The sequence below is a fragment of the Rousettus aegyptiacus genome, unplaced genomic scaffold (genome assembly GCF_014176215.1).
Source record: "Rousettus aegyptiacus isolate mRouAeg1 unplaced genomic scaffold, mRouAeg1.p scaffold_m13_p_3, whole genome shotgun sequence".
Lineage (NCBI taxonomy): Eukaryota > Metazoa > Chordata > Mammalia > Chiroptera > Pteropodidae > Rousettus > Rousettus aegyptiacus.
In genome coordinates, this window is record NW_023416306.1 from 71,973,211 (window position 1) to 71,986,480 (window position 13,270).

At 33.3% G+C, this 13,270-nt stretch overlaps 1 protein-coding gene across 9 annotated transcripts in view; it reads left to right on the plus strand.

Annotated features, from left to right (window-relative positions):
- Nucleotides 1–13,270, plus strand: part of FANCC (FA complementation group C) — a 231,604-nt gene that overhangs the window by 152,119 nt on the left and 66,215 nt on the right. For all 9 annotated transcript variants that reach the window (XR_004950086.1, XM_016159457.2, XM_036218181.1 and 6 more), the window contains 2 exons: nt 11,074–11,187; nt 12,077–12,141. Coding sequence is in view for 8 of the 9 variants with exons in the window: in XM_016159457.2 (XP_016014943.2) it covers nt 11,074–11,187; nt 12,077–12,141 (179 nt within the window). In the remaining variant the exon portion in view is untranslated. The remainder of the gene's footprint in view (nt 1–11,073; nt 11,188–12,076; nt 12,142–13,270) is intronic.

Consider the following 13,270-nt stretch of genomic DNA (forward strand, 5'->3'; position numbering starts at 1 on the left):
ATACATCGTGCTGGCTGCTTCCCATGCATATGCCTCATTTAATTTTGTAACAAACCTATCAAATCAATTTTCTTTACATTTTATAAAGAGGGAACTCTAGGTCAAACATTCTTTAAAAATTTTACCCAAAGGTCATGTAGCTAAGACTCAAATCAAAGTCTATTTAACTTTAAAGTTCCATGACCTTTTTCTTTCTTTACTTTTATTTTTTTAATTACATAAATTATACTTTAATACAGTCTCACACACCAAAAATAAAATAAAATAAAATAAAATAAAATAAAATAAAATAAAATAAAATAAAATAAAATAAAATAAAATAAAACAGTCCAAACATAGTATTAGGCTGAAATTATGCTGGATGTAATTGTTCTGCAATTTCTCATAATACTATCTTTTGGAGTTATTTCCACATCAGTCACAAAAGTCTCCTTAATATTGCCAATATTCATCTTTACACCACAGATGAGAAATATTCAAAAACTATATAATCCAAACTAATTTTCAAAAGCAGATATGTTTTTAAGCCAGAGCTTCATAGCTGGGACTGCTTTGCTCTTAGGAGATTTGGCAATGTCGGGAGACGTTTTCAGTTGTCACAACTTGGAGGGGGGTTGCTACTTGTGTCTTGTGGGTAGAGACCAGGAATGCACAGAGCAGTCCCCCACAACAAAGAATTTTCAGGCCCCAAATGTCAGTAGTACCAAGACTGAGAAAACTTGATTGGTTTAAACCTACTTATTGTAAGGGTATTTCAACAGAGCCATGCCAGGGCTTGATCAATAATACATGGTTTCTCAGCACTAACCTTTACTTTAAAGAGTGCTGAGTAATAAATGCACATGTTTTAAATAGTAGGATTTCAGGTTTTCTCAGGAAGAAAACCAGTTGTACTCTGGCTTCTTCCCTGATTTGAAATCATAATCATATTTGAACTTTCCTACCTCTCAGGTGTGTGGCTAATGAAAGCAGCAAAATAATGACTAACTTATTGAATCTTGCTTCCTAATCATGTAATGGGGAAAAATGTTTCTCAATGCATGTTTTATGTGGTTAGTTTTCCTTCAGTAGAAATTGTTCACTGAATTAAACTCTGCCATTGAAGCTTAAGTAGACATAGATTCTGTAAAATTGGAAATCATTTTATAGTTTATATATTGAATCAAAATAAAAGGAACTATGGTAATTGCAGTTCTGTAAGATTTACCATACTACGCCCTAATTAGACTAATAATTAGCAAGACTATTACCTGTTGGACACAAGTTGTTGGGTTTCAGGTTGGGATTTAGCCATTGTTTGTTTCTGTGGCATTGTTTCAGTTAATTTATTCATACTGCCATTTTGTGTTTATAAGAAATAATGTATATGTCCTAAGTTTAGCCCGTTTTCACTCCTTAAAAAGTCTAACCATTTCTTATTACTTTGGTAAAGGATGCATTATTACAAATATTTGTATTGAAAATAATGAGGGTTTTTCTTTAAATGATTTTAAATTAATTTAAACATGTCTGGTTTTCAGAAAGGACATGTGAGAAATGAACTTATTATAACTTTAATTTAGGGCTTGTTTCTTCTTGATTTAGATTATAGATTATTCTAGTATCAGGTATGCCAATTACATGTTGAAATATCTTTTAATTTGAACATAAAGAAATGCCATGGAAACTTAAAAAAGATTTTTAACTTACAGAATTCTAAATAACTTTTCAAACAATTTGTATCTTGTTTCTTTTAGTTTTATCAGCAATAGGTGTATATTATATCTCATAATATGAAGTCTTTCTTATACTCTTGAATATTAGGGCTTTCAGATTTTAGAAGAGTTAGCAATGAAACTGTCAATAATATTTCCTTCCTGAGAAATTTCTTATTATGGGTGCTTCATACTAACAGGCATAGAATAATTATTGTGGTGGTGTAAAATATTTAATTTGTTTTATTCTCTTTGTCTCTTAGAATCTTCATCAAAAAATAATTTGAGGCATTTGGTTCTGCCCTTTGTGTATGTATCCCTAAACAACATCTTGTTTAATATGCCTGTTTTTTAACTTCATAGAAATGGAGTCACTGACTGTTTACCTCTAAAATTTTCTTCTTTCCCTAGCATGTACTATGCTTGGTCCCTTGCTTTTCTATGTACATTAGAAAAGGTTTTGAAATTCTACCAGAAAAAACCTATTTAGGATTGTTAATGACACTGCACTTAGTCTATATGACAGAGAGTTGACATCTTTATGACATTGAATTTTTCTTGGTAAGACCATGGTATATCTCCATTTATGTAAGTCTTTAGTATCTTTTTAAAGTTTTATAACGCTTATCTTTCTTGTTGTTTTGTCATGCACAGACTACTGCTGGGCCATTTTACTTTATAGAGGACAACTTTTCTAGTTTTAGATGGTTCTTGTTGGCAGGGGGAAGTTATAATTTAAGATTGTGTTATTAAGAAAATTTGCCATTTTTTGCTATGGTATCTAATTTAGAAAAATATAAATCACTTGCTGATGATTTAATTTGGGAATTTTAATATTATTTAAACAATTTCAGGATAGTAACAAATGTTTTACTAGATGTATACAAAACTGCCATGGGAACATAAAAGAAGTAAGTGACTAATTCAGCATTTGGGTGCAGGTATTTTATATGGTAAAAGAACCTTCCAAGTGTTCAAAATGGCAGCATTTGTGCTGGCCAAGGACTGAACTGACCATCTACTTCTATGAAGTCCTGGGGGAAGAGAAGGTTAAACATATGCTATACCTCAAGGATTAAATTTTTGGCAAAAATAAATAAATTGCATTGAACTAACAAAAGTTCAGGTTTGCAGGAAGAAAAAGTTTTAAAAATGAATAGATATGCATTATAATTTTTATTTAGGTGTAGTCAATACTGTAATTTTCTAGTGCCCCTTTCAGCTAAGATTGTCCTTGTCCCTTCTCGGAGCTCTGGTACTGTGGTATACCCATAGGTTGCCATAAGCTGTGTAGCACCAAAGCAGCATATTATTCAGTGGAATTTCATTCAAATCAGTCTGCCAGGTTCCAGTCAGTGATGCCAAATTACGTAAAACTCTTTGAAGTAAGTTGTAGCAATACTATGTTTTATTCCCCAGTATTTTGTGGGTATTTTATGGACTGAAACTTAGGAAAGCAAATCGTGAAAAGGAAACTTTATCATTTTATACTGTAACAAGGTCGCAAAAGAATTCTGCCATAAATATATTGTTTAGTAACTATAAATGAACAACCTACTTTATTGAATTTGATGTGGCTGGTGTTTATTGAATACCTATTGTGTGAAATACCAAGGGCTAGTTAACAGTTATTCTAAGGAACATAAAGATTAGTAAGACAGTCCCTTCCTTGGAGAGCCTGTGGACTAATGAATGGTGAAACATAACTACAGTGGAAGGCTGAACTTGAAAGGCGCTGTGAGAGAAATACAAATAGGATACCATGGAGATTTCAGAACACAATCCCATCCAGTTGGGAACTGGAACAGGAATCTTGGGGAGAGATGGATTTTGAAAGATAGGTATAATTTTAGCAGCTAGAGATTGGTGGAGTTTGTTGGATTTCTCAGGAGAAAAAAAGTGGTATAGAGTTGGGGCAGGAGTGAATGAATTTGATGACTAGCCGTTACAGGAATCAAAGGGAAAGCATGTGTGAAGTGAGTCTGACCAAGTGGGCTGAGGCTCTGAATGGCGGTCTGTGCTTAGGAATCTAGTAGAGGTTTGAGCAGTAGGGGTAACAGCATTTGCCTTGTCTTTGCCTGACTGCTATGGCCCCATTCTCCCTGCCTCTCTCTGCTCTCTCTCTCTACTCATTTTTCTCTGTATCTTTTTGTCGTACTTCCTTCCCCTCACCTTTTCTCTCCTTCTCCAGCTATCAGACTAAGCCCAGAAGTCATCATCTGTGGGAGCACTGTGAAACCCTACAGTTGGAATTAATCACTACTTCCTCTGTTCCCACAGTGATTGCCTTACCCTTATTATAGCACTCACTACATTCTGTGTATTATGGCTGTTTTCATCTTGATCTCCCTTCATCATATCATAGGGGCTTTTTATTCCTATAGCCTTAGTAGAATAGCTTGAATACAGGTCAAGATCAACTCAATCTATGTTTGTTGGATAAATGAGTAACAGATTTGCTTACAGTTTTTATTTATATTGTGTATAAAGAGATAGATGCAGTAGAGACCAGAGTGGTGGAAATTCTAAAAGACTTTAATGATCAGATGAAGAAATTATTTGGAGAAACATAAAATATGTGCTCTGTCTTAGTTCAAGAATATTGACCACATTTTGGCTCTCCTAGTCCTTTGAGCAAAAAGTACAGCCTTTCTTCCACACCCGGACCCTGCGCCAAACCACAGCCTCATTGCTCCAACTTTCCTAACTGCCTGTGAATGTGCTGCCTGTTACAAGATGGAGCAGATACAATAAGGCAAGGACAAAAAAGAACACCTGAAAACAAGACATCATTTAAATAAATCAATGGATTTTCCCCTGATATATTTAAAACTTCTCTCCTTAAAACTCCACCTTCATGGTAGAAGCATTTTTAAAATGGATTTTCAGGTGTTAGAGAGTTCTTAAAACTTTTGCATGAATTAAAATTAGGCTTAAAATATTTTATGTACAGCTGTGTTGGTTCCTGCACTTTCCATCCTTGAAGGATTTTAGATCACATGTCAGGGTGATATATTTACATGGTTTCTTTATTCCCTTAAGGTTCATTTACACCCACATCCTTTTTGTGGATATTGATTCACGTATTCAGCAACCCAGCTCCTCATTATTAAAGTGATGGGGTTGAAGTAGCGAGTCTCCAAGATTGCTCTGTCAGCATTTAAGAAAACCTGTTATATGCTTGTAGGAATTAATTTTTGTCCAAGAGGGAGTGTCTACAGAATATTTAATGCTTTTGTGTTTAGACTGTTTGCCACTAGATGGCAGTAAAAAAAAATTATGCTTAGCTATGAGAAGTGCTTATCATTTTTTAAGTTTACGTTAAAAGAGATTTGGAGGTCTAAAGTTTGAAGTGTATGTTTTGAAGTTATATAATAGCAGCCAAGCCTCAATATATTCTTTCTTAGGAATTGTGCTTGTTTTATTCAGGAATAAAACTTTTTTGGCCCTCAATAGCAATTCATATTAGAGAATTATGGGGAAAAAAAGGGAATAAGTTAAAGCATGTAATTTTGTTTTACAGATATGGTAATTGTAGAAACTTTGGAAATACAGGTTTTATTATTTTTAAATTTCTGGATGCTACATTTAAAAAAAGTCTTTAGATGATAATAGTGTGACATTAATAAAATTATTGATTTCAAGTGTACAGTTCAATAATATGTCATATGTATATTGCATTGTGTGTTCACCAACCAAAGTTAAATTACCTTCTGTCATCATATATTTTGACCCCCTTTACCGCCTTCCTTCTCCTCCTTCCCTCTGGTAACCACTAAACTGTTTTCCATGTCCACGAGTCTCTCTTTATTAGTCTTGTTCTTTTGTTGCTTTCAGTTTTATATCCCACATATGAATGAAATCATATGGTTCTCAAATTTTCTGACTTGTTTTGCTTAGGATGATTATCTCAAGATCTATCTATGTTATCACAAATTGATTGTATTTCCTTTTTTCTTAAGGTTGAATAATATTCCATTGTATACGTGTACCACATCTTCTTTATACAAGTATACTTTGGTTGTTACTATATCTTGGCCACCATGAATAACACTGCTCTGAACATAGGGGTGCATGTATCTTTACAGATAAATGTTTTCAATTTTTTTTTTTTTTTTTTTGGTAAATACATATAAGAGGAATTGCTGGGTCATATGGTAATTCTATCCTTAATTTTTTGCTGAACCTCCATATTGTTTTCCATAGTAGCTGTACCAATTTACATTCCCACCAGCAATATATAAGGGTTTCTTTTTTCCCACAACCTCTCCAATGGTTATTATTACTTGTCCTGCTGATAATAGCCATTCTAACAGGTGAAATACAGATAATTTAAAGAAGAAACTTCAATTCACTCCTAGAAATAATTTACGTTAACCATTTGTTACGTTTCTTCCCAGTAGTTTTTTTTTTGTGTGTATACAAATTCAAATTGCATAGAACATAGTTTTACACCTTGTGTTTCAAATTAGTGTTACATTACTTTTCTTTTGTCATTAAATATGTTTTTACAAAACATGATTTGCACTGTCAGTTACATCATGATGAAGTCAATCAATCCAGTGCTTTTGGATAGTTTGGTTGCTTCTAGTTTTCACTGTTATAAGTAAGATAAATTTATCCTTACTCTTTCCTTAGGATATAGTCTTGGAAATTAAATTACTGAGTAAAAGGGTATGAATTTTAATATTTTAGCTACATATCATCAAGTGACTTTCCAGAAGGGCTTTACGGATTTGAGCTCCCAACAACAATGGAGTGTCCCTCTCACCACATCCTTGAATATTATGATATAGCATTTTTCTTTTGTTCGTTTTTTAAAAAGATGGGGTAGGGAACTAATCTTTATAATATTCGATGTTTAAACAGTCAGTTTCTAACAGTATCATTTTGGAAATTTAGGTCAGGATAGGTCTGCCAATTAAGTTATTTTCATGTTTTCAAGACCATGTTACAGTCAGCATATCTAATGCAGGCATTGTAAATACTATCTAGGGAACTGTCTATAGCTATTTCAAACATTACTCAAGAATTATTTACAGTCCTTATTGCACTTTGTGAATCTATTGAATGTCCTAGATTTTTTTTTTTTTTTTTTTTTTTGACTTTCATCGGCTTGGCTACCAAGGTAACTCATGTAGTCTTGGGAAGCCACACACTGGTCCAAGGCCCAGGATGTGAGTACTTCTGGGAGGCACTGGGTCGTAGGGGAAAGCCTTGGCATAGTTTTCCTTAAGACCTGCAATCTTAACTGATCCTTACCTGTTACAGCCTTGAAACTGGTTTCCTTCTATTGCACATACGCTGTATTACTTTTTATCCCACTGGGTCTGGAGTACCTTGTGCTTTAAGTTGTTAAACCTTTTCCCATTTAGGAAAAAAAGTATAGCATTCTTTTAACATCATGTGTAAGAATGCTTTGTTTCCTAGGATTTGGCATTTTCAGCGATTAAGAAATATTATACTTTGTAAATGGAAATACCACTAAAAACAGAATGCTATAAATAGAATGCTGTCATTTGTTTCTAAAGATTATTGATAAATAGATTAATGCGAAAATAATAATAAAAGCAAGATATTTCATGGCAAACTTGGGGAGTAAGGTTAGGACTGTAATCCGTGTATTATCTCAGGGTAAACCCTGTAGCTGCAAGTGCTACCAGCGAGTATTCTCTGGGCAAATGGGAAAAGGGTTAAGGGTCAATCATGTAAATTATAATGATAACAGCCATCTTTTTATAGGTGGCTTAATTGAAACTTTACTTAATTGAATTTTATTGAAAACAACTTATGGGATTTTAAGTGAGATGCCATACTGAGAGAACTTAAAATAATACTTCACATGGTAGTAGGCACTGGATAAATTTTAGTTGTCATAATTGTTAGAATTACCTCAAAAATCAACATTGCGGAGATAAAGGGGCTAAAAGAGCCCTCCCAACAGAGGGATTAGAATACACTAAAGTACTGAAGAGCTGAAGAACCTATGGTCCTAATGGGCCCCAAACAAACTAGTGAGGGAAAGTCAGTCCCAGGAAGGGGCTGCAGAACTGGCGAGTTTAGGTTTCATAGCTTTGGGAACTAGTTTGGTCTTCATATAAGATAATTGGGAGCCATAAATGACCTTAAGTTGAGTCAAGCTTGCATTATTAAACTAATCTAGCTGCCTCATGGAAAGTGGATACAGGGAGGTTCCTTTTAAAGTGGTTTGGCCATAGAGTAGGTAACCAGCATTGGGCATGCTACTTAAGCTCTGTATGTCTCAATTTGCTCATCTGTAACACAGATTCAATAATAGTACCTACCCCATAGGCTGTGGGGATTAAATGAGTTGCTATTCGTAAAATCCTTTGAACAGCATTTGGCATATAATTGCTTTAAGTGTTTGTTAAATGGAATGCCAAAAGTCCGGTGGTGGAAGATTAATCACTTGTGGTAGTGCCCTCCCTCCATCTGCACCTGACTCTGAGCCCTCGGCTTCCTAGCTTCCAAATCAAGCTTAGCCTCCTCACTTACCCTGCCTGGTCTGGTATGGGTACCTCCACATGGATGTGGCTTATGGCTGGCCAGGCCTGGCTGAGCTTTCCTTCACCAGAACACCTGCATTGCACCCCACACAGGGGGGTCAGGCTCCAATCTCAGTTTGCTGAGAGCACCACATGTGCTTCCTGCTGTGGTGAACTAAGCAGAATCCTTCAATAAACACTACTCCTCAAAGTATGGTACTCTGACTGTGATTCACCTCCCCTGGTTTTCCTGACCTTACCGCAACTGCTTGCTGTCACCCAGACTGCACTTGGTGTTTGAAAACAACTGGCAGATGAATGAACTCTCCTGGGGCTATTGTCAACCCCTGTTTGCTTTCTGTATTTATAAAGGACATCTTTAAACTGAAAGGAAAAAAATTCAAATAATACGCAAGGGGCTTCCATCCAGCCCTTTCTTCACTCTAGTAAGGCGCCTTTTAATGATCTTATACCTTACAAAAAGTTCACTTTAACTCTGTAAACTTCTTGTTTTTCTCCATCTTCAATAGATTCATTTTTGTCAATCACATTAAACATGTTGCTGGGATTTTTAAAATCATGAATATCTTATAAGTATTAATATTTCAAAGCTACTTTGTTAACTTGCTGTGAACTTTTATAATTCAAAATCAGTACACAGGATCTCATTTAGGGGCATAGCAAGATCTACAGGAAAGGGTGCACACCAGATCTGGGGTAGAATTTTCCTCATGAGGAAAGATGCCTCTAAAACTGTGGAGAAAGGGAGGAATGGCCCAGAAGGCTCCTCCATTGATGTTTCTAATGCTTACTAAGTTTGATGGTGGAAAAAATTTGTCATTTTATTTTATATCTATTTTAATATGTAAAGTCATTTATGATAAAATTGAAATGAGTACCAGAATGGATTAATGATACCTACTCTGGGCATTACTGGTATAATTATGTGTTATCTTGGTCTTGCGTAGCCTATCTTTCACTGAAATTATAGAGCCTCTTCACTAGGTTTGACTGTCCTTTCTACATTTTTGTATATGAACTCACACACATTTATGTGCACATTTACAAATTAATTTTATCTCATATGTTCTCACAAAATGGAGCGCAGGACTTTTTAAAAAATGTAAAATGACTGTTTCCCTGTGAATGTACTAAAAACTGCTGTGTTGTACACTTTAAAGGGGTAAATTTTATGGTATATGTATTATATCTCAAAGCTGTTAATAATAAAATATTTCCAAATACAACACTTTTTTAAAAACTAAATATTTTCCCCTGATTATAAAAGAAGTGTGCACACATATAGGAAACTGGAAAATGTATTAAATAGAAGAAAAGAATGCACACACACACACACACACACACACACTCTCTCTCTCTCTCTCTCTCATACACTCATAATAGCACTATCCTAGACACGTGTTAGCATTTGGTAATATCTTTGCTGATTATTTTTCATTCCCATGTATGGATTATTTTTATATTGAGATCATTTCTATGTATAAAATTTTACATCTTTCTTCATTTAACATTATAACCACTTAAAATGTTGTTATAAATTCTTTATAAACATTTTAATGGCTTACAATGAGCCACTGTGTGAGGGCATTAGAAATTATTCATTCCCTGCTGTTAGACATTGCTTACTATGAGGAATAACACTGTAATGAACATCTTTGAACATAATCTTCATTGTCATGTTTATATTTATTTCCTTAAATGTCCGCCAAATATATTAAAAATTCTAGATACTTTTAAAGTCTTTAATATATATTCTCAAATTGCTTCCTATAAAGCAGGACTCTATCAACCTATAAGTCATCTTTGTTCAGGTTACAAACTTCTGGGTAGATGTAGCCCTGACAACTCAAACTTGGGTGTGGGCTATGGGCTGTTATACCCACTCACACTCTCCCTGGGTGCCTAATAGTGCGGTTCATAACAACAGCTCACACAGAGTACCTGTTTCGGAGAACCCAGATGAGCATTAAGTATTCATGTTTGTAAAATTTTAAATTTATTAAGTAAAAAAATGGTATGTTGACATTTATGAGGATGAACATTTATACATGTGTTTCTTGGTTATGAGGATGAACATTTATACATGTGTTTCTTGGACATTTGTATTTTCTCTTATAAGTTGTCTGTTCACACTCATTTTTTATGCTTAGTGTTTGTCATTTAGTATTTTACACATTAATTTGATTACATATGATTTGTATTATTTGTCATTCTTTTACATTTGTACTTATTGTCTGAAAAACAAAGTTTTATTTTTATTTACAACAATTAATGGTTTGCTTCCTTGATTTGCAGTTTACAAAATTCTTCCCCATTTAGACACATGAAAAGTACTTATATTTTTTCTTGTTTATTATTTCATTTCACTTTCGCATTGATTTCTTGAATTTATGTGAAATTCCGGTATATTTTGATGAATAACATAAAGTGAGAATCTAATTTTTTTCAAATAGTTTGCCTTGCACTATTTATTACATAATTTTTCCTTTCTCTAGTGATATGTATGTGTTCCTTGTCATATACTTAGTTATCATATCTACTATGATAAAATTATTTTGCTGTTTGAAAACCAGTAAAGATCATATTCTTAATATGGTTAAAGCACTGTTCATTATTTCTGTTTCACTGTTACTGATTTGAATTGACTTATTTTTAATGTAATAGTTTCAATGCAAACTTATTTTTTTCTTTATACCTTGAATCAAAGTGAATTAGGTATTTGGGCACATTAAGATTACTTGTTCCATAGAGACCATCCTATTTTCATATGACCTAGATTCTAGGCATTATACATAATAGGCACTTGCATCCACTTTTGAGAACTTTTTTCTCTTTCCGTTTATGTTTTTTAGGGGTTGTTATCTCATATACTTTCGGCATTCAGACTTAATATAAAAGAAGTTGGCCTTTTTACTCAAAGTCTTGGGTATGCACCTGTGGATTACTATCCTAGTTTGCTTAAAAATGTGAGTATTTTTAATTTATTAGTGTTGAAGTTTTCATTGGTTAATGTATCATCAGCATAAAGAATAAATGGAAATATTTCACTTCTCCAGGAGAGATGTTTAACTTTCCTATGTTTATCTCTTCTTACCTTGGGAGAATTTATGGCCATATAAGGAAGAAATGCAAGATTAGGAGAAAGTAGAAAGAAACCAAGAGAAGTTATTCTAAATCAGCCAACCTCTCTGTCTCTTAACACATTGCATTTATTCATTCAAAGGTTTTTGGGAAATGAGAATTCCTTAACCTATGCAAACACAGCCTTTTACTGTTAGACAGATTTTGTATTTAACCTGATAGGAATTTTATGTTAAAGCAAAATATTCAATAAATAACAACTTTGTAAATACTATTATATATATTTACATCTTAGTATTAAAGCTGTTTTTACTTCTGCATTAAATTTTAGCTAAATTGAAGAAATTTTAATTTATGATCTTGACATAGCTCTTCTAAAAAGCATTATGAGACTTTTAATTTTTTTTTTTTGACTATTCTGGCCTTTTGGAAGCTTTATACATAAATAGCATGTTTTAAAAAATTAAGAAAAAATAAATCTAGCATGGTTTTATTTGTAATGGGTTTGGTTTTAATTCTCAGGAAATTAATGGTCCTTCTGTTGTTCGTTTGCTTAAATAGGAATTTGGAATAACAAACAGTAAACATAAAATCCAAATTATCAATAAATGTAACATGGCACTGCTTTTTTTTCACTTTGAGAAAGTAAAACAAGGAGAGGATGGGTAGGAGAGGGTAGGAAATCTCAACGGAAATACCACTCACACCAAGAAAAACAACTGATATAATCCTATTTTCAGTGCAAGTTAACCTGTAACTGATTTTGTTTTACAGATGGTTTTATCATTATTGTCTGAACTCAGAGAGAATCATCTTAATGGATTTAACACTCAAAGGCGGTAGGTGTCAAACTAAACATCCTTCTTCTCAAATTTCAAAATGTGTCAGTTTGGTTATTAGAGAAGAATTTTATAATTCTTAGGAAATGCATGTTCATAGTTATGGTTATATTCTATGTGGAAAGATTATTTTAGTGGAATACATGGAAGATTAGTGGGTTTTATCAAACTTTTTAACAATAACTATTCTCCCAACTATCATAGGGCATTAAATCATGTGATATCTCTTAGGCATCCATTAAGAAAAAAGCCCTACATATACAGTAGATAACACACAAGAGAAGCATTCAGCTCAGTGTGTATGTGTATACTTCACACACATAATCGGGATATTTACAAGGCAACAGATTATTTGATGTGACACATATGACCTATAAGATCTATATTAAGAAACATAGTATTTCAAAATTTATACTAAAATCAAATAGACTCAAGACAAATTAAAAGGCAATGAATCACATTACAAAATGTTTTTTCACTATAGGAAGGAATTCAAAGTTGTTTTCATTGACCATTTCATTTTTAACAAGTCATTAGCTAAGAATTTGAGGACCAAGACATATTATGATTTTTTTTTGTAGAGCTATTTCCAATTAAAGCTGTCTCATAAATGGTGTTTGCCCTTAGCCTTTAGGAATCCTTTGCATTTAACACTTAAACTATAAAATGCTTAGACAAAAACACTGGAAAATCTTCATGACATTGGATTTGGCAGTGATTTTTTGGATATGACACCAAAAGCACAAGCAACAACTACAAAAACTAGATAAGTTGGACTGCATTAAAATTAAGAACTTCTATAAATCAGAGGATACCATGAAGAAAGCAAAAAAAGAGCCTACCGAATGAATGAAAACATTTGGAAATCGTATATCTGATAACGTCTTAAATATCCAGAATATATAAAGAATTCCTAAAACTCAGTAACAAAAAATTCATTTTAAAAATGGCAAAGAGATTTAACTAGACATTTTTCCAAAGAATGGATACAACTGGACAGTAAACAAATGAAAAGTTGCGCAACATTGCTAATTATTATGGAAACAAAAATCAAAATCACAATGGGATACCACATCACACCTACTAGTATAATGTAATTTACAGAAATTGAAAAATGAAACATAATAAA